Source organism: Strigops habroptila, chromosome 8 (assembly GCF_004027225.2).
Source record: "Strigops habroptila isolate Jane chromosome 8, bStrHab1.2.pri, whole genome shotgun sequence".
In the NCBI taxonomy this organism is placed as follows: domain Eukaryota; kingdom Metazoa; phylum Chordata; class Aves; order Psittaciformes; family Psittacidae; genus Strigops; species Strigops habroptila.
In genome coordinates, this window is record NC_044284.2 from 5,004,175 (window position 1) to 5,025,365 (window position 21,191).

Below are 21,191 nucleotides of genomic sequence, written 5' to 3' on the forward strand. Positions count from 1 at the left end.
ATTCACAACCATACCTTCTTGCCATGACAAAAGAATAAAAACCCCCCTCAATGTTCATTTCTAAACTTAAGAAAAAGCATCAGATTCTGAAGAGGAGTACTTCAGTAAATAGGCCATCTCTGTGAACCCCATATAACAATAGCAAAAGAAAATAGAAAAGAATGAAGACTTCTGAAGAGCAGCATTTGCAGTTCTTCAGAGGCCACTCTAACCTGCTCTCCTTTAAAGGTTGGTACCTACTTTTCAGCTAAAGTCTCACAGTCAAAATGATCTTCTAAGTATGTTAATTCAGATACTTCACCTGACCTAACTATTTTCATCCATTACAGCTTTTATTTTCACTTCAATAAGTTCTTCTACTCGAGCCAGGACACTTTCTATTAAATCAAAAGTGAAGAGAGCCGAGTGTAAAACCTGAAATGACAAAAGAGATTAATGTTATTTTTATTAGAATAACTTTTTTTTTTACTCACTCTACATGTATGTTTGTCTCCAGATTGCAAAGAAAACTTCAGTACTTGTGAATGACTTCAAAGGAAATGCAAACTCACCTGAAGCTGCATTTCAGTGGTCATAGCAGGCATCTTTTCCCCACTAACAGTTACAGAACAAACTGTGTTAGGACTCTGCGCCTCTGTAGAAGAGAATAACCAGCCAGAGCTCAGGCTGCTGTTTCACATAACTTTTAGAATGGAAATAATATTTAATATATTAGCATTTCTAGACGATAATTGTTAAAACCCACAAACCTAGGGAATGACTCAATTTCATACAGCTAAAATGCTCCTTTAAAGGAAAGAACTTATTAAATCTGGTCATTTTTTGATAAATTCTTAGTATTTTCACATCCAGAGAGATAGTGGGAGGTTCTTTAGCTTGACTTAATGAATCCGGACATGAAATACTTATTAACAGAAGGCTGCGGGCTTCTCTGTTTCAGGCAGATTACTTGCAGCAGGCAAAACTACAAGGACAAAGCTGAAAACTAAGGGGAAAACCTCTTACATTCAGACAACATATTTGAAATTCAGCATAATGCTTACAAAGATTATACATTGAGGAAAAAGGCTAAACCAATTATTGCTACGAGTTAGATGTTCTCTCCCAAACTCAAATCTCTTTATGCTTTGTCAAAGGCTAGATAAACATAAAAGGGACTTAAAGAAAAAGCTTCCTGATTCATTTTAAAGGATTCCCTTTAGAAAGATACCCACAGGTTGCCTTCAGAAAAATTCCCCTTCTGTGCCTCATACTTATTTAGTTAACAACAACAGAAGAGGATAAGACTAGGGGCAAAAAGCTGTACTAACATCTCAGGTTGCAGAAGCAAGAAGTTCATTGGGCTGTCTTAGTTATACTGGAGACCACAAAGGCACAGAGGATCTGACATACACAGAGATCGCCTAAAGCAGCTACAGCTCTTATGTCCTGTGGAATGTGTCTGCTTAACCCAGAGCAGAACCTGAGTCTGTGTGCCAGATTTTATATATATATGTAAAATCCCTGTGTAATCCTTCAGGCTTTAAGAGAGCACCTGTTTGCTGTGTGAATTATTTCTTTTCTTGTTAACCTCCCCATATCTGCTATGAAACCTAAGGGCTATATATTCAGAGAGATTTAGATGTCAGGCCTTAAAAATCAAAAGTATAAATGCAGAACAAGCTTTGAAGGTCCTTATTTCTGTCACATTTCCATATGTGATGAGAGACGAGTCCTGATTTTTCTGAGCAATTGTGAAAATTATTAAATATAGCAACTACTGAATTATTATTTGAAACTTTGAATACTGACAACAGTTGTCTAAAACATGCTCTATACAGCACTCACCAATTCTTGTTTCCAGAGGACTTCCCGCGTTTCTAAATAAATACAAACAAAGCTAAGAAAAAAGGAAACCAACTAACCTTTTTTGTTCTCTTTCTTATTCTTTATTTCCGCTTCATAGTGTGCTTTTGACATATTGAGTCCTACATGCAGTGGCTTTAAAAAGTTTTGCTCAATCCTGGGAATCATGGTCCATACCCCAGTCTATCCAAACAGAGCAGAGAAGGTTACAAATTAGTTTTAAGGAAGCATTGAAGTGCTAAGTTTTCGAGCACAAGTTTTTGGATGAGTCTTTATAACATACACTTCTGTGCTGGGAATAAAAAAGGGAGAAAAAAGAATTTAGACTCATGCATTTAAGCATGAAGAGCATCATGATGGGTATTTAAGCTCCTCTCTCTTACATTATTTGTTGAAAATTACAGGATGAAGCAGTCAAAAAACACATAAGGGGGGCAAACTTGGTATGTAGCCTGATAACTACAGCAATGGAAGCACACATTTTCACCTTGGTCTCGTAAGCAAAACTGAAAGGATCTTGGTAGGTTGGAGGGGAGCTACTAGCCACTTTCTCAGGCTAGAATCCTTACAGGGGGTAAACAGCAATTGTAAATTCCTCCAAGATAATTCAGCAGCAAAACACAACAAATTCTTAAATTCATGTTCCTGAATTAACACTGTATTGCGATGCCAAATGAAAACTCCTAAATGTCATGCTCCCCAAATACGTAAGGGTATTGTCTATATTGCATTCAGTTTCAAAAGGCTTGTAGGAATGTTCCTGGATACGCTACTACCCCATCCTTAGTCACAGAAACCAAAGTGACCATGAACTTCTCCCTAATTTGGCATGGGTGAAAGAAGGAGTTTACAATAATGGCACTCAGGAAGCAAGAGATACCAGGAAAAGATGCTCAAAAGCAAGGCTGTTCAAGGTTATATAGCACAAGAGGAAAACTCCTCTGCCTTGGCACCTTATAAGCTTGTAGTTAAAAACTGCCAGAAGGAAACAAATACAAAGCAGTCTTTGTGTCTTTAGATATAGGAGCCATTTATATGACTCCTTTCTTCAGGCAGTATTCTCAAAGGGCAGAGTAAGGTCAAGAAAAGTAAGAATTACCACATAGTATTGTTGATTACAGTGGAAAATTCACTCAATTTTAATGCTAAACAACACAAAGTTAGCTGGTCAAACAAGAAAACTGGTAATAACTTCCACCAGAATGGGGCTAAGAATGAAGAAGTAACTTTGAAGAAAAACACTGCTTTTTACACTTGATTATTGAAAGTACTTGTTACCCAGCAATCAAAACATCTGAACTGACAGGAAAGGAAGCATTTTCTTCCTGCCCCACTTGCACTGTATGAAGGGAGACAGGGAGGAAGTCAACAACAACTGGCAGGGCTTAAATTTAAGGGAAAATTTCAAAAGAGGTGATGCTCTTTTCTCCTCAAACTGCAGGGACATTCTTTATGCCAGACACTGTTACAGCAACTGTGTGCTACAATATGTAAGGTTTTAATAATAATAAAAGAGGAATTCTCTCTTTTCTTACAAAGCTGTGCATTGACATGAAACAGAGTGGACTATAATGAGCACTTAAATAGCGATCACTCCTTAAATATGACAAACAGATAGAGTCTATCAATACTAACTACATAAATGGTAAATTAGAAATGCTCCAACTGCTATTAATTTTCACTACAGTTTTGGTAATCAGTGCAAGCTGTATTATTGTTGTTATTGTTATTATTCTGCTTAGACCAATATCATTAGGCACTTACAAAACTTGTGTTCATTGATCTCAAAGTGCTCTAAAAGCAGACTATAGTTTTTTTTAATCTGTATTTTAGAAAACAGAAAATGATCTGCTGAAATCCATTACTCCAAATCATAAAGAAAGTCAAGGAACTGGGGGAGAACAACAAAACACCTTAGGATACTTACCTGCTGGTTAGGATATTCATCTGACCATGTATTGCTTATTAAATTCAAGAAAGGCTTTACTGTACTTTAAAAATGATTTTTTCTGTAAACTGTCCTAATTTAATCAAATATTTTAATGCAAAAAAATCAAAACATTAGTACTAAGGAACTAGGCAATGACTGTTCACTACATGATGTACTGAATTAAAAACTCCTGAATTGCATAAATTAGAGGAATGGTGGAACATAATGATTTGAAAGAGTCAACAGAAGTTGCATTTAAGATTAGAAGTAGCAGCCACTTGGTAGTGGAATGTAATCAGAAAACCAAACACAAAGAATTCCATTGGCTCTTCAATGCTGTAGCAACACAACCCCAAGCCAGTGCACTTATAAATCAACAGCTAGAACATGGAATCCATATATCGACCCTGTTGTGAAATTTAAACAAGTTTCCCCTTGAGTGTCCAGGAGCACATTTCCATCAGCTGCAGTTGGACAGGACTGACTGTACACAAAACCAGCAGATCCATCACAGTGTATTACACTGAGTAGCCATACAGCAGCTCAATAACAAATACACTTTGCACTGATTTAACAAAAGTTGCTGACCGTTTCAAACAGCAGAAAGCTAAACAAAAGAGAGAAGAAAGAGGTGGGGATTACGACTAAAGCTATAAAATCCTGCTTTAAACTGAGGTAGTGCAATATTATATAGTAAAATACATAAGGGCAGTTTCAATTTTTTAAATATACTGCAAAGTTTAAATCTGCAGAGCATTCCTGAAATATCTACATTCAAACATCCACACACAGAAGTGAAGGTAAAGAGCTACACCTCTAATACAAATACAGGTAAACTGCAGTGGTGGGCAGTTTGGGCTGGCAATAAACATTCTAGGCTGTTTCCAGTAAGGCAACGTAGTAGAAACGTGGATGGGTCTGGCCATTCCTTTTGTTACTTCAGTAGATGGACCTTAAAGACAAGATTTTTTTGATGCTAATACCTAGACAAGCTTTTAACATGTACCTATCACGCACCTGCACAGGTGCTGTAAATACAGAGTATTGTTTTGCACAGCTAAAAACTATTAAATACGATTATTGTTTTCTGAGAAATCATAATAGTAACAACTTTTAGCATATTGCACCAAAAAAAATTTGCTTAAAGATGAATAAAATGGATCTCTTGAACTGCAAACCTTTGTATTATTATTACAAAGAAATCCAGTTGAAGGCTTGAAGAATACCAGTGAATAAATAAGCAGAGTAACAAATACTTTCTGTCATGGGAATACTCAATAAAGATGGTGATTTTATAGTGACATATGCTGAAATAATGGACACAGACCACAGCTCATCAGGCAGAGTAAAAGGATTAGCTTGTTTATAGTAACAGTTAACTATGAATGCAATCAAAATTCATCAGAATAAAGTAATACATCAAGTATCTCCTAATGTAGTTAATAAAAGCATCACTCCTGGATGACCAAAGAAAAATGCAAAAAGGTGATTTTGAATCAAGGATAACAGTGTTCACATGAATCCAGCTCTCAGCCTTCAGCTAGTCAATCATTTTCAGATCCTTTATTACTTACCTGATTATCACTTTCACAATCCTTGATGACTAAGTATCTCAGTAGATTTAGTGACGCCATAATCCTGTAAATTAAAAACACACTATTTATCATTTAAAGCAGATCTGTATTACAGGGATAATAATTAAAATTGTCCATTAGCCAGACAGCCTAAAAATACCCATTTGTATAAAATACAGCCACCCATCTGTTGAGCCATACAGCCTAGTGTCAAGCACTGGTGTGCAGTAACATCCATGTTACAACAGTTGGCACTGTTGTATGACAGAATTTTTAATATGCATCTCTGGTGATCCAATTGATTTGAAACTAATGCAAGAGTTTTCTTTATGTGTCTTGAATTCTGAGTGCTCTTTAAATATGCTTTTTGCTTTTGTTTTACCAAACTTTATAGCAGAAACTATTTATTGCTTCATCCAGATAAACAATTACAGATTATACACCTAGATTTTAAGTAGTTACGTATCCATCTGGACACTATCAACCTACTACTGATTTACAAGCCCAGCCTTTACTCATCATATAGGAAAAGACTTGTCCTCTACATGAGATTTTGAGAGACATTTCAGTTATTTTCATATTACTCAATGCAAGTATTTGCTGTTCAGGTGGCTCTGTGTTCCCATTCATGGGATACTGGATTCCAAGCAGCCATCTGTGAAACAGCCTCCAAAAGGTTGTATGCTATAAGTTGGATCTGATAATTGTTATTCCCTTGTACCATGTAAGACACCACAACACATTTCTTCTGGTCCTCCAATTGCAGACAAACCAAACATTCCTGAAGAAATAATGCTCTACCAGTTAGTGCTGCCATTTGGCACCTGAGGCCTCATATCCTCAGGGAATGGAGGAGGAATTTCTTTCTTATTAAAATCAATCTATAGCATTGTGACATTATTCTATACAGAGTTCGTTCAAAGGATGGTTGAAATAAGTGATCACTTCTATTTCTAGTTCCAAAAACTTAAAATACACTGATGTTGTCACCTAATTACATGACACCGTACCTCCCACTGTAGTCAGGTGGTTTGAAGTCTTTCTAAATGATTAAAAAAAGGAGAAAAGCCTCTAATTGCAAGTACAACTCACCTATCTGAGTGTTGCAGAAGATCTGTCTCAGCACCTTCTGGAAGCAAAAGCACTAAATCTAGAAGGGAGATCAAGTGATGTCCTGTAAACCAAGTGTTGTCACATGCCTTCTGAAAAAAAACCAACCCCGATATGACAAGTTTAGCTGAGTGCAAAATTTAGCTCTTAAAGGTATCTTACATAATTTAACAATAATCTTGTGAAACCAGAAAAGGGTTGGGGGGAAGAATAAAACACTAGAAGCAGCATTGTCTAATCACTACAGGTGATGGAAGTACACAAACTAGTCTTTTCATAACCCTCCCTACTTTGTCCCTCTATGCCAAGCTGTTCTTTTCAGTTCTCCATCTTTTCAGCATTCCACCATCAATATAGTTAGTATTTGTTTTTATAAACTTAGCAAACCATAGTAGGCACTGTCTTTGTATGTCTATTGAGGTATGGAACAATTAGCTATGTTTACCAGAAAATCTATTCATTTCCCAACACTAGTGTCAATTTTTTATCTATTTATTTTTAAGATGATCAGGTGGTTTAAGTTTTCTTTGTGTATTTCTAAACCCAGAAATGGATTGGAAGGAAAACTGCGATTAGATAAGGAGACGAGAAGAGTAAGTCAGATCAGATGAGGGACCTGGAAAGATTAAGAGTAACTGGGCACAAAAAACATGATGAAATAAATGTATAGCAATAGGAAATGGTTATCATTATGTCTATAGCAGAATTCAACCAACCTAGAATATTCAAATTCCTATGATGAAATTATTAAATTATCTGTCTTTTTGACAGCCAGGGAGCTCTACATGGAAGAAATGCATTAAGAGAATTCTGAAGCTGCATAGTGAAAAAATTAATTAGTAAGAAATTTCAGAATATACTTTTACCTATTCAACCCAAGTGCAAGCCCCTTTTGGAACACTTTTCATACTATCATCTTCTTCACCCTTGCTGATTCAATATACAGGGCAGACTATGATCTAATAAATAGTAATTTGCTGTTTTCTAACATAATTATGCTAGCATAAAATATGCATAACTTTACTATATTGTCCTGTTTGACAAAAGCCAGTATCCTCGAGAATCAAATTTGGTTTGGAAAAGGCCCTAAGCAGTTTAAAAAAAAAAAAAAAAACCCAAAGAGAAAGAAAGAGAAAGGAGTTAATAATTTATTTTTAATTATTTTTTCCAACTTCCTGGTATAAATGATTATTAACTATGATATTTAAATGGCTTTGATCTAGCCTAACCCTTTCTGATGAATTGAACATTCATGAAGCACTCAATGTAATGCTGGCTGTCGTCATAAAAACCAGGAAAAAACTAATAATTCTGTCTGCATTTGAATTATATTCAAGAAATGAAGAACTGTGAGGGGGGAAAAAAACCCACTGAGGAGTTCCTCCTTAAGAAAGAAGCATGAACCTTCAAGCATAAAAAAGAAAATAACTTCTGAGAAAAATACAGTAAGATCATGCAATTAAAACCCACAGTTTTAAAATTATAATGTAAAAATACATATGCAGGATATATGTGTATATTTATATAGCATAAGCTATATTCATATTTTTAGTTATATCATTTCCCAATCTTATGTTTCTTTTCAAAGCCGATTGTTTTTAATGCATCCCTCAAAGCATAAGCTGTACACGTTTTCTCAACATAATACTGATAGAATTTTGGGATAGCAACTTGGTTTTTAGTTTGAGTAGCCTCACCGTTAATGATAAGTGAATCTGATCTTTTATGTTTTTAATAACGTATCCTTCCACACCAGCATGGTTGCTTGTCTTCAGTAAACACCTTCAAACACACACACAGGAAAGAGCAAAAAGATAGATATTATTCCTTCAAAGCTGCCTGTATAGTTAGCTCAAAACTTAGATGACATTATGGCCTTATTCACTAAGTGGGAGTCTTACCACAGAAAAATGACTATGTAACCTCTACACAGTAGCTTACATGAGACAGCTGATTTTATGGGAGGCAATTGAAATTCATTGTTTATCCAAAAAAATTAACATAGTAAAATTAATGTGGTTTACCAGACAAACTCTCTCAGAAATCTTTGTATCTATGCAGTTAAGCTGCAATTAGGCTGATATTACACTATGTACAGTAATTCGGTTGCATACCTGAATAATGTGTATTTTCCCTCTGTGTCAAACTTATTTATGTACAACTGCAAAATATTTAAACTCTTCTTTCTCTAAAGAGAAAAAAAAATTATATTATTAGATTAATTCTCATGAAATAAATTCAGCACTCACTTAACTGATTCTGTAGGTCACATTACATACCAGATGCTCTATGGGACAAAGGGTCATAACTTTCACCAAATCCTGCAGTTGGACCAAGAAAACATGATTTCTAATTAGATACAGGTTATTACATTACATCATACTGACTAAAATCTCCTCAAGACATTAAAAAAAAACCCCGAACAAACAAAACCCACCAAAGCTCACAAAACCATGCCTATGAGAAGTTCAGAGAAATGCCCATTAGCTTCTGTGGTTCAAATCCCAGGGCTGATAGACAAGAACACTGTTGGGCCAAAGAAGAATGTAGTCAAGCAGCATATTTATAAGGAACAGGCAAAAATGAGCAAGCATCATCCTTCAGCTAAGATCAGTGCCCACCTGCTTCAGTGGCCTGTACATACACTAAAATATAATTAACTGTAACTAAAACTTCATGCTGTAGTGGGTAGAAGAGACAGTCAATTCTGTATTGCAAGACACTGAAGGTATCAATTTAAAGACAAGAGTGTATAAAGGTTCAGTAGTATGTCCTTTCTCAAATACCTAGAAGACAGCCAAATATTATTTATAATCAAACTTTAAAGACTTCTGTACATTGCTTCTTATTACCTGAGGTACATTAATAAAATCTCTGAATTCTAAATACTGATGGAGAAGGCTATTATCTTCCATTCTCAATAAACAGCTCTCAAACAGATCCTGCAGGAGGAGGGGAAAAAAAAAGAAAGCTGCCAACATTTTGCACATATAAGACATTAATTTATATGCTTAACATGCTATTAATTTCATGGCTAAAACCACCTTCACTATAAATGCTCACTTAGACATCCAAAGCTCATAGGAGCTACAAATGATAAAGGTAATGAAAACATTTATGCATGTTTGTGAAATTTAATAAATCTAAGTGTTTGTAAGACTAAAGAATACCTAATTAAGCCTCAAAATATTTCTGAAACTATTATCTGAATTATCATTTGTACCTTTCTTACAAGGGGAAACCAAAGTTTTACAGTTACTCAAATTAGAAAAAATAAGCATTATAATAATGAAAATTTGATTGAAAGAAAACTTACAAGTCCTTTAGATAAAATAGATTCTTCTGTTCTAGGGGAACAAAAAGAATAATCAAACTTAAGTTGTTAATTAAAAGGACACTGTTGATATTTCAGAAGAAATACTAGAACAGAGCTCAAAAAGAACCTGTCCCTCAACAATTTTCATTCTATTTTCTAAATGTGGTATCTTTATCATTCCTCTCAAAAATTTTTAGAATAAACTGAGTTGAAAATTAGACTTTCTCTTTAGGATCAAAAATGACATTTTTTTCCCCCTCAATTTAATTCCTCAAAAGCAGCATCTCGTATCTCACAGGTATCAAGACACTGATTAACAAAGAAAATGAAACTTTTCCCAGATGATTCCATTTGCAGAGTCCTGCAAGCAGCAGATCCTATATTGAAAAGACCAGGAAGTTTTGTTATATTTTACCAGGAAATGGTAAGAAGTCGTAACAGGAAACTTCCCTTCCATAGCAGTGCTAGAAACTGTTTGGTCAACACTGCTACTTATGGAAGGTGAAATAATCACAATATACAGAAAAGTCTGGTTTCCTTTAGAAAGCCTGACCTTGGATCAGGTTGCATAGTGTATAAGAATACATCCAAATAAATATTATCACAATAGTCTTCTCTAGTAGTAAACTGTTTCAGAAGTACAAGTAAATATACATTCTAATTATTCTGCATGGGTTTAAAAGACCTTAATTTTGCATTTTCAGAATAAGGTTTATAAAAATTATATCACAATACAAGCAGATGTTCCAATACAACCAATAAATGTTCTAGGCAACTTTTTATGCTTCTTGGTTAAAGAAGCTATCTTGTTGTGGAACTTAGCATTTTAACTCTCAGGATTAAAAACCTCCTCTGATCTTATCTGGTACATTCAAAATGTGATTCTATGAATTACTATAAAAGATCACACCCACTGTCTAGAACTGCAAATTCCATAACCCCTACCTTTTCAGTAGCACTTCAATACTCGTCATATTGCATTGCAGAAGGTATGATGGACTAAAAGAGAAAAATAAGGTTTACATTAAACTGTATAAGCCATGTACATTTGCACATAGATAATAGTCTTTTTTGTAAATAATATAAAAAAATCTCTGTAATATTTATAATTTTGAAATAGACACAAAATAATAAGTCAAACTGCTGTTAACAACCCTTACATGGAAACTGTCTACAAATACACAACTGAAGATTCAATACATGTTTACCTTCAGCAAGTGACTAATCCTACCAGTTTCTTTAAAAGGACACCTCACCTAAAATTAAACCCTAGTAATCTACAGGACTAGAGTACGTTCTTATATACATAATATAAACTACATAAAATATAAATGCAGAAAGGTTGACATAAAACACGTACTACTGAAATATACAGTTTTCATTCATACCTATTCACAAATAATAAGTTTTCTTCTGCTCAGAAAGAATCTTGAAAGTACAGACATACAATACGTGAGAAGAATAGCTCTTACCTAAATACCATTGGAAAGCAATCAATACCAAAATGCTGAACAACCATCAGATATGACAGGCATGCCAAAGAATCAGCAGAATTCTTTTGCTCTATGTCTGCAAACTCCTGATTCTCCCATTCTGGATTTTTTCTTTTACGATGTAAAAACACCAATGGTATCAGTTCTCTTATATCCCACAAAATGTCCTAAAAAATAAAGACAGATTGCCTATAGTTGCCTTTAAAAGACCTGTATACCAATTAAGTTTCAAAGCTTTAACTGTATTTACAGTAAATTATCTTACATAGCATAAGAATAAATTAATATAAACATTTGTTGAGTATTCATGATACGTACACACACATTAAAAAAGACCCTGCAGGAAAATAACTGCAGGAAAAATAACTACTGTTAGAAGAATGGTACTAAGATAGCAAAGTCAAGCACTCAAAAGTTAGCAAAAGACAAAAGTCACCCTGCAATCCCCTAGTTGACTCCCTTATCCACAATGCTATGAATAATGATAGCTTCATGATCACATCATGCCACAGGACCCCTCTGTTTTTTAGATCACAGAATACTCAGTATTTTGTTTTCTACTCATCAATGTGCAACACAATGTTTACCTACTAAACACAAGCCCTGCTTTAAAGTTAGGATCACTCTGTATGGCCTTTCTTTCCAGTGATGCACAACACACGTGGAATAGGAGGTAGTGTATCTCCTGTTGTACCTATTTTGAAAGAACAGTGAGATCAAGGTTAACTTGTTGTTCTGGGGTTGTCCAAACTGAACACCCAGGATCTTACGTTTTGGAAAATTAGGATTACACAAGGTGTCATATAGTCAAAACATGACTTTACTGACCTTAGCTGCAACTCTCATTGCCCAATTCCACCAACAGCAGAAGTGAATTTATTGAGAAAATGAATCAAAGGTAATTCATAATTAGCATAAAGAACATGGTTTCAGACTGTGCCCAACAGGAGAGGCAGGATAAAAAGCCAGTTATTCAAAGCACCCTTCAGCTATCTTAACCATGAGGTCATCTTCTGGTAATCCCTGTCTCCTTCACTGCACACCCTGAAAGTCCTGCAGTAAATGAAGTAAAGGTCTCAGAGACAAGATTCTCTTTCATTGCATAACCCCTGATTGATATCACAGCAGTTCCATCTTATGCCGAGACATGCTGTGGAAAAAAATAGATGTGATCGTGATAGAAAGCCTAATTATTGTTGAAAAACAACCAAAAATTTTGCTAACTGCTTAGTGCACTTCACTTTACAATCTTAACATTTGGATATAGAATTTTGTGTGAAAGAACGATTAGATTTTTGAATACAAATTGGAGAAGAAAGAGAGTTGCATCACATGGCAACTTCCAGACTTCCTCCATATGCAGGCACAGTTGCACACATATAGTGAGTGTATTTATGCGTGCTTTCCTCATCCCAGCTGGCTCTAAGTCTTCCTTTTGAAACTCATCAATCATTCATCTCCTCTAAGCAGGGATAACAAGGTAGAACAAAGTTCAAAATTCAAACTTAACTCTATTCTTTCATACAGTCAGCATTAACATGGGAAACAAGTGTGTCCATAGTTAAGCAAACAACTTACAGAAAAGAACTGTAATGGCCAGTTTCTTCTCAACAGTGAATATTAATCACCAGTTAATAGTCATTTAATGCTCAGTTCTTCTATACTTCTAAGAAGGCCAGCTTGTTTTATAATACATTAGTATTATATAATACAATATAAGACATTAGCTGCAATCTTGATACAAATGAGCTATTACAGTCTATTCAGTGTACCCAGCCAGTGGCCCATTGGCTATCCTGAGGGAGGAGTCCATTTAGCACTGAGAATATTTTCCACTCTTACATTTCATTACAAGATTTACTAGCCTGCTTCTGAATTAACTCTTATAAAATAATCTTGACCTGGCTGTCAAGAAATGTTCCTTCATTTCATCATCCCAACACATATCATTGTATAACTGTGTCTCTAATTTGAAAACTAGAGACAACTAATATTTACAAATACTTTAAATTGGGTGAACTGGGTCTGCCTGGCCTGGAGTTGATTTTCTTCATGGCAGCCTGTGGGGTGCTCTGTTTTAGATTTGTGACCAAACCAGCTGCCAGCTGGGGTAAAGCCACTACATCTGGATACATATAAGAGTGGAAATATTCTTTACCACATTCAAAACATGAACAAAGCACAGTTCTACTTGCTGTAACTTTATTAATCACACCTAGTTCTATTTCTGAAAACATACATGTATTGTGTGTTCCAACATACGCATAGGCTGTATCTGATTATCTTCTTATAAGGACTGGTTTTGCTGCAAGTTTAAATAAAATTATCTACACCCACAATAATCTTGCTCTAATAAAACACAGCTGCTATGTAAAACATTCAAAACCAAAGTAACTGCACTGGTAATCTTAAAGTCAGCCGGCACTGCACTAGGCAGGTTAGAGATTTCCCTCTGTGCAGCACTTGGAGTAAAGGTAACATGTAGATTTTACCTTGACATAATACTGCAGCAAAGACAATCCGTTAGGTATTCTAATAAACTCATACATCACCAAGAAAAAGCAGCAATTACAGCAAAGTAGCAGCTGCTGATTTAGAGAGCAGTTCAGACTGGTTTATCAAGGAGAAAAACTATGTCTGCAATATTTGTAATTTCCAGAGATGGGACATGGAACTGTTCTAGACCTTTACCTACCTGCATTATATTACAAGGCCCAGTAAGTCATCCCACTAACCGATAAAGGAACCAAAGTGAACTCTGGAATGAATTATAGGTAATTCTGAACTAGACCACTGTTGTTGCAAACACTGTAATTATTTTGACTGCACTTACTATAATTTCAGCTGCAAAATGCCGAAAGGGATGTTCATCAATGCCTTCAAGTTCTTCAAGCTGAGCTGTCAATAATGGGTATTTCAGGCTTTTCATACAGCTGAAATAAAACCAGGTGAAATTAAATCACCAGTACAATCACAAATACAGAGAATAACACTGATGACCAAGACTAAAGTCTATACTCAGAGCTATGCTCATTAGCTGCTGATATTCCAAGAAGAATAAAGTAAAAAAGAATGTCTCCTGTAGTAGCATTCCTTAGACTTCACCTCCAGAATATGATTATCCTCACTGTTGGGAATTTGAGGAGAAGCAGGGTAATACCAAATCAGCTTTACAGCACAGAGATTAATACTTCTTTACTGTATCCCTGCACTAATAAATAAATAATCTTTACCTTTCTTCTCTCACTTCACAAATATGTAAGGCATATTTAAGATTCCTTTCTTTTTCAAAATGCCACATTAAAGTTGGCAGCATTATAAAACACTAACCAGACCATTTATTTACTACCTATGTAATAAATGCCTACTGTTCATTTTGTTAAGTTATAGGAACATATTACACTGACATAAAATGCTCACAATTTTAATAATTCTTCTTTCAGCTCCGTGTCATTATATTCTGTTGACTTTTCCATGTTTTTAACAACTTCATTCACAAAAGGTTTAGTGAAGTCCACCACTGCATTACAACACTGACAGAGTCCAAGTTTATCTTCTTGTATTTGTTGTTTTGTATATGGTACAGGTAAAGGAGTAAGCTGATTCATAATCATGGCCAAAGATAAACCCACTGAGTAGGCCTTCTTGTTCTGAAGTTTCAAAAGCACTGGTGAAAAAGGAAAAAAAAAAAGGGGGGGGGAGAGAATATTTTGAGACATTAAGTTATTATTTAGTAGAGGAAAATGTGAAGAAAAGCGACGTAACTACGTAAGAAAGCCTTTAGAAAGTCCCTTTCAGGGACTGATATCTGAAATCGCATGAGCAAATCAGCAAGACTGAACATCATCAGCTAGTTTGATATGCTGCAGTTACGATGACCATATATTTGAGAATGACAAAATGTCATGCATTTCAAAACATTCTCCCTTTCCCTGTAGCGCCATGATGAGGACTGAAAAGATCTCTTTTTAGAACTAGTCTAAGTGAAACAATACTCATCTATCTGACTTGGAAAACTCATTTATTGCTTGACTCCTCCTGTGCTTGGCAAAATCAGAGACAATGGCCCAACCTTCCTGCTGAGATCTGACTCTACCTGAAGCAGCCCAGAAGTGTTCTATACTCCATGGCAGAACCAACTGCTTTCCAGACTGAGGAAGCAGCACAAGTGGTTCTCTGCTTAAACCGTGTCAGTGCAGGCTATCTTCAGCTTGGCTATCCAAAACCCCACATACTTCTCATTACCAAAACACTCCTCTTGTTAAATTTCAACACATCTCAGGGACTGCTACAATCAGACAACACTTGATTTCATCCCACATATCAAAACAGAAACTACTTCTTGTTACCTACTTAGTGGGTGTCCAAATCAATCGGTTTTAGTTTTTATATGTAAGCCAGAAAAATGCTTCCCCCTAATCAATCAAGTGTTTCAACCTGTTTCAATGTGAAGTTAACTTTTATACTATGGGAATATGGAATTGTATGTTTTAAAAGTTAAATGAGGAAGAATTTCACAAATCCATGTCACTCTATTTGTGTAACAGAAGTATGAATGGTTTAAACCTCTAAATATAACTGTCACAGGACCACATTCTTGCAAATAATGAAAAATAGATGAATATTGCTTTTTCAACTGATGCTATTAATCCCACCTAAAATCTTTTTTAACAGGCCAACACAAGCACAAAAGTTATACTCTGTGTTATTTTGCAGAATATGATAATCTAAGGCCTGTCAGGACAGACATATTCAGAAACTATTCCAGCAAAGGTTAAACTAAATTGATAAATAATTGACAAATGAGAAAATGATTTTATTCAGAAATCACATGAGAAACTGAATCTTACCTGTCTGCAAAGGCTGAAGCAATAACATGACAGTTTGACACACTCGTTCTCCAGAGGTCTGCTCAATCTGCTCAAGTAAACCCAAAAAAAGTTCCTTTGGATTGCATAGCTGCAAGAGAGGAACATGTATGTTTTAATAATGATGGTTGTAAGCTAAAGAATTCATCACAAGCAAACTTCCAGACAGAAGTTCCTGAAAGTCAAGAAAGCAGATCTGCACATCCAAGATAATCTTTAAGCAAACAAATATGAAACAGTAAGTACTTCCCTAGAATTTCTGTCTTCTGTAGAGTGTATGTATACATGTGTACACTTATGAAAACATAAATAATGACACTAAAATTGGTTTCTATGGTCTATTAAAACCTCACAGTACCTTAGTAAAATAATCCTTAGGAGTAGAGAGAAAAAAACTTCAGTGTGAATTTAACTCAAGCTATAGAGTTTGCAAGTTGGTTTTTATATACATGAATGAAAGAGAACTAGTTTTCTACAGCTGAAATCTTTTTTTTCCTTACTACTCCATCAGAATCATCAAGTAACCACTGTCATACTGTATCTGTAGTAAACAAGAGCAATATTGCTGTGGCTGCTCTGATTGCAGCAGCTGGCTATCTCGAGTTCTACCTGCCTTTTTCTTATGGATAATGCTGTATCTCTGTGTTTTGCCAAGTTACTAATTTCACCAGATTTGTAAGAAGTTAATTATCTCTGAGAACTCTAAGCCTGTGTCTACTTCGGATGAAACTGGCCCATGAGTTTAAAAGTTACGGGAAATGGACAAAAGAACCCAGAAGTACTTGTGCCTTGTTTTCTTTGGAAATCGGGAAAGAACCCTGATTTCCAGGACCACTCCCTTCCCTAAAATTATTGTATTATAACCATATATTTCAAAAACATACCTGTGCCAACTGCTCTAGTATTTTCAAGCAGTGTTCTCGCTTATCATCGTCCTTTTTATACATGAAAATACATCTAACCAGGGGGGAGATGAGATTCCAACCCATATTCTTGATGATAACCTAAAAAAGATTTTCAGAGAATAAACTGAAACTGGACATCTTCTAAACCCAGAAAGATTGTATCTATGAAGGCCAAAAAATACAACAGATTGATGTCCTGGTTGCAAGCAAAACTGTAACAACATCATTGAAAATTTAACAACTATTACCATAAAGGTCTGTATTTGATGTACGCTGTATTCTCTTCCCCATACCTATAAACACAGTTGCATATTTTTTACAGTTTTCTTCCATGTGTTAATTCTAACATGTCAATATATATGTCTAAGAATTTATATGACAATACATTTAAGCCAGGACTGAGTAGAGGAGTTTTACTGAAAGAAAGAACACTTAGACAAATTGTGTTTAACCTGAGGGAATTGAGATCTTCAGTTGTTTACTCCAAACTCACAAATTCAAAACCAGACTATGAACCCCATGTAACATTGCCAGAACATTCCATCCTTCACTTTCTTTCTGAAATTCCTATTTATCTGTGTACAATTTAGTATATTCTCCCAACTCCCCAAAGTGCCTACAGACATTACCATCTTTTACATTAGCATCAGCTTAGTTGGTTCTTACAGTTTTGGCCAGTATTATTATATCCATCTATGCTGGGTTGAGCCCAGACAGCAGCTAAGCACCCACCAACTGCTTACTCTCCTTCCCCAGTGGGATGGGGGAGAGAATCAGAAAAGCAGAACAGAATAACTCGTGGCTTAAATTTAATAAATGAAGGACAAAAGATAGGCAGGGGGAATGACAAACCAACTCCCAACAGCAAACCAATGCCCAGCCAGTCTCCAAGCAACAACTACTTTGAAGCAGGTCCCCATCCCCACCCGTTTTTATTGCTGAGCAGGTTGTTATTGGTATGGAATTCTTCGACCAGTTCAGGTCTGCTGTTCCGGCTGTGTCCCCTCCCAACTTCCCTGCTTACTGAGGGGGCAGAGTGAGACATGAAGGCCCTGATGCTGTGCAAGCACTGCTCAGCAACAGCTGAAACACTGGCGTGTTATCAACACTGGTTTGGTCACAAATCTAAAACACAGCATCACACAGGCTGCCATGAAGCAAATCAGCTCCACACCAGCCAGACCCAGTACACCACCTGAAATCCTGTCCTGCAAAAGAGGGACACAGTCACTTTCAGTTACGCTTCTGTCCTCTCTTTTCTCTTTGCTTAACCCACTGAAACCAGTTATTAATGGTTTTGTTAAGATTACCATGACTTGGTTTCTGTGAGCTACCTGAAGTTACACAAGAATGTGCACTTACACAGAGCAACTTCGTACCTATTCTTACATACAGCCTTGCTCCACAGTGAAAGTAGTTTTCCCTTTTTAATAAGCAGTTTTATCTATTTAACTGAGTTAGTGCACAAGTCATACATAGTGCAAACTTAAAACTTACTTACCTTATTTTTCTCATTTTGAATTACTTCTAATAACTGAGCTGCATACCCATCTTCTAAACATTTCTGACCTGCTACTTGAAACAGATTAAAATCTTCTCCTTTGAAGTCAGCTTCTTCCAGAATTTGCTAGAAAGAAAACATGCATGTTCAATCCCATACTTATAAAAAGCAAATAAAAAATAAGAAAATCCAAGCTTTCGTATAAAAATTAAATATAGTGTCATCGTAACTTTTCTTAGATACATCTTTCACATATTAAAAAGGCTAAAAAGAGCTACTACAGGAAACAAAGCAGGATTTCAATAGCACTTTTTAAGTCTAGACTACAGCATTCTAATTGGAAGTCATATTTTCTACAACAATCTGTCAGGGATTTGTTCCTTCAGACAGGTACTGCTGAATACAAGAACACTTCTTTCTCCAGAAAGCAGGTGTCATCAAGCATCTCGGGTAGACAAGGCTCTTAGTGACATAGGTTAGTGGTGGCCTTGGCAGTGCTGGGGAACAGTTGGACTTGATGACCTTAAAGGTCTTTTCCAACCTGGTTGATTCTATGATTCTATGATAAGCGCCATAGAGAAGTCAAGGAAACATGAAGGCTCAACTTAGCTGCCCAATGAGTTCAGCTAAAAACTGTCTTCTGTTTTGGGGTCATTTTAGTTTTAGTTATAATACATGAAGAGAAATGCACAATGCTTACACTTGTTACTCTTATGGAAAGAAAACTACTTACACATCTTTGTATTATGGCTTGAAGTTCATCAACTGCCATTGTAGTTTGACTTTGTTCTTCTGGCATTGAAAACTAATTAAAGAGTGCAATATTAAAACGCATGAAGTAAAAACAGAGAGAGGCCACATTTTCTGCATCTTTTCTCACCAGAGAAGCTCCTGCTTAGCCCTGACTAGAATGCTCTAACCTGATGCCTGAGATGTGCACAGCCGATCCAACCACTGTGCCAGTTTATATCAACTAGTCCAATCAAGATTACATACACAATATCATTTATTTCTTTCCACTGTCTAGGTGGGGCTAGTTCAGTGGCCTTTTAAATATAATTTAACTATATTTTAAAACTTTCTTGTTAAAAACAATTAGATTAAACATTTGAGTAACATTAAGTATATACAAAGGTTTCCAAAGTCAGGATCACACATCACAAAATCAAGCTTGGTTATCCTACATGATATATAGTAGTCATAATCTTTAAGTAATGCCATATGCCCAAATGTGGTTATATGATCACTATGAGCATCAATTACTTCCACACCTGGATAACTATTCAATGAAAACCCAAGTTCCACATTTATACAGACACTTCAATGTAACATCCTCAACTTTCCTCTTACGTTTGCCCTCTGCTGCGTCACACATCTGGATTACTAAGATATAAACTGGATGTTTACAAAAAAAGAGGCAAAAGCTTAAAAGGCATCTGTGTGTGAGTTTTATTATTTAAAAAATAAACAACTCACGTTCTATTCCCAACAGCCTATTTTAACATTTTCAATTCACTGCAACCTATCCATGTATCAGGCCTGTCATTTTAATTTGGTCATTAACACACATTGTAAATGCATGTTAAGGTGTGATTACCACACATTGTAAATAAGCTCTTCATCTTACAGGATGTTACTAGTCCTCCCAAAACAATTTAAACATTTAAACATTTAAATTTAAACAAATTAAACAAACAAATTAAACATTTAAATTTAAACAAACATACTTCCGAACGCCCATATTCCTGCATCTTCAACCCTCAGTCACTTCACAATGTACTTACAGCCTTGAAACATACCCTGAATGAGCACTCCCCGAGCTGTCCATGGGATTTAGCTTTAATAATACTTAATCCAGTTTCTAATTAAGTCTTTCCAGAGGTTTCAGCGGCGAACTGACAGCACCTGAACCATGTCAGACGGAAGCCTCTCAACCACAGCTGAACTAACAAACACCAGACCGCCCTCACTTCACCCGCCACCTCAGCTCACCTCAGGGGGCCGCCAGCGGAGCCGCAGGCCTCAGCACCGACCGACCGACCGACCGACCGACCGTACCCCTCCGCCCCACACACGGCTCCGCCACAGCCGCCTCCCTCCGCTCCCGGCCCGGGCCACGCCGCGACGGCGGCTCCTCCTCCGGGTGAGAGGTCAGAGGGAAGGAATGAAGGAGGCAGCGGGCAGGCGCGATGATGGCGGCCGGGAAGCCGCGGGGCGGCGCGCAGAGGAAGCCGAGCCGGCGGCGCGAAGGTAGGCTCCGGACTCGCTCCTCCCGCCCGGCGCTGTGGGCTCTGCCCTCAGGGGCTCCCACAGCTCGCTGTACCGGGGGCTGCGGCGGGCTGAGGCGGCCCGGTGCGCAGCGGGGGACAGCCGTGTTGCAACCGGTCAGAAAGCGGCTTGTTCTGAGGAAAACAGTCCGTTTGGGACCCTACCTGGAGTGCTGCGTCCAGCTCTGGGGTCCTCAGTATAGTAATAGACGTGGACTTGTAGGAGAGGGGTCCATAGGAGGGGCACAAGAGTGATTAGAGGTCTGGAGTACTTCTGTGAGGAAAGGCTGAGAGAGCTGGGGTTGTTCAGCTTGGAGAAGGCTCCGGAGAGACTTACTGTGGCCTTTCGGTTCTTAAAAGGAGTCTATAAAGATGGGGAGAG

At 36.7% G+C, this 21,191-nt stretch overlaps 2 protein-coding genes across 5 annotated transcripts in view; one reads left to right on the forward strand and one right to left on the reverse strand.

Annotated features, from left to right (window-relative positions):
• Window positions 1-160: 160 nt before the first annotated feature.
• On the reverse strand, window positions 161-20,747 carry GLMN (glomulin, FKBP associated protein). Of its 4 annotated transcripts, XM_030495006.1 has the most exons (20): window positions 20,535-20,746; window positions 20,342-20,447; window positions 19,276-19,347; window positions 18,543-18,668; window positions 17,021-17,140; window positions 16,119-16,227; window positions 14,689-14,935; window positions 14,102-14,201; window positions 11,248-11,435; window positions 10,721-10,774; window positions 9,776-9,806; window positions 9,312-9,401; window positions 8,739-8,780; window positions 8,574-8,647; window positions 8,157-8,241; window positions 6,442-6,551; window positions 5,350-5,413; window positions 1,905-2,028; window positions 552-634; window positions 161-414 (listed from the first exon to the last, which is right to left on the reverse strand). In XM_030495006.1, the coding sequence occupies exons 3-20, from the start codon at window positions 19,339-19,341 to the stop codon at window positions 307-309; spliced, it is 1,821 nt and encodes a 606-aa protein (XP_030350866.1). In that variant the 5' UTR covers window positions 19,342-19,347; window positions 20,342-20,447; window positions 20,535-20,746; the 3' UTR covers window positions 161-306. The 4 variants fall into 4 exon arrangements, with proteins under 4 accessions (XP_030350866.1, XP_030350869.1, XP_030350865.1 ...); XM_030495009.1 differs by lacking the exon at window positions 20,342-20,447 and having other exon boundaries at window positions 6,442-6,548; window positions 20,535-20,747; XM_030495005.1 differs by lacking the exon at window positions 20,342-20,447 and having other exon boundaries at window positions 20,535-20,745.
• RPAP2 (RNA polymerase II associated protein 2) overlaps window positions 20,704-21,191 on the forward strand; it is a 39,405-nt gene continuing 38,917 nt past the window's right edge. The window contains exon 1 of the mRNA XM_030495004.1: window positions 20,704-20,792. Coding sequence (XP_030350864.1) covers window positions 20,732-20,792 — 61 coding nt within the window. The 5' untranslated portion in view covers window positions 20,704-20,731. The remainder of the gene's footprint in view (window positions 20,793-21,191) is intronic.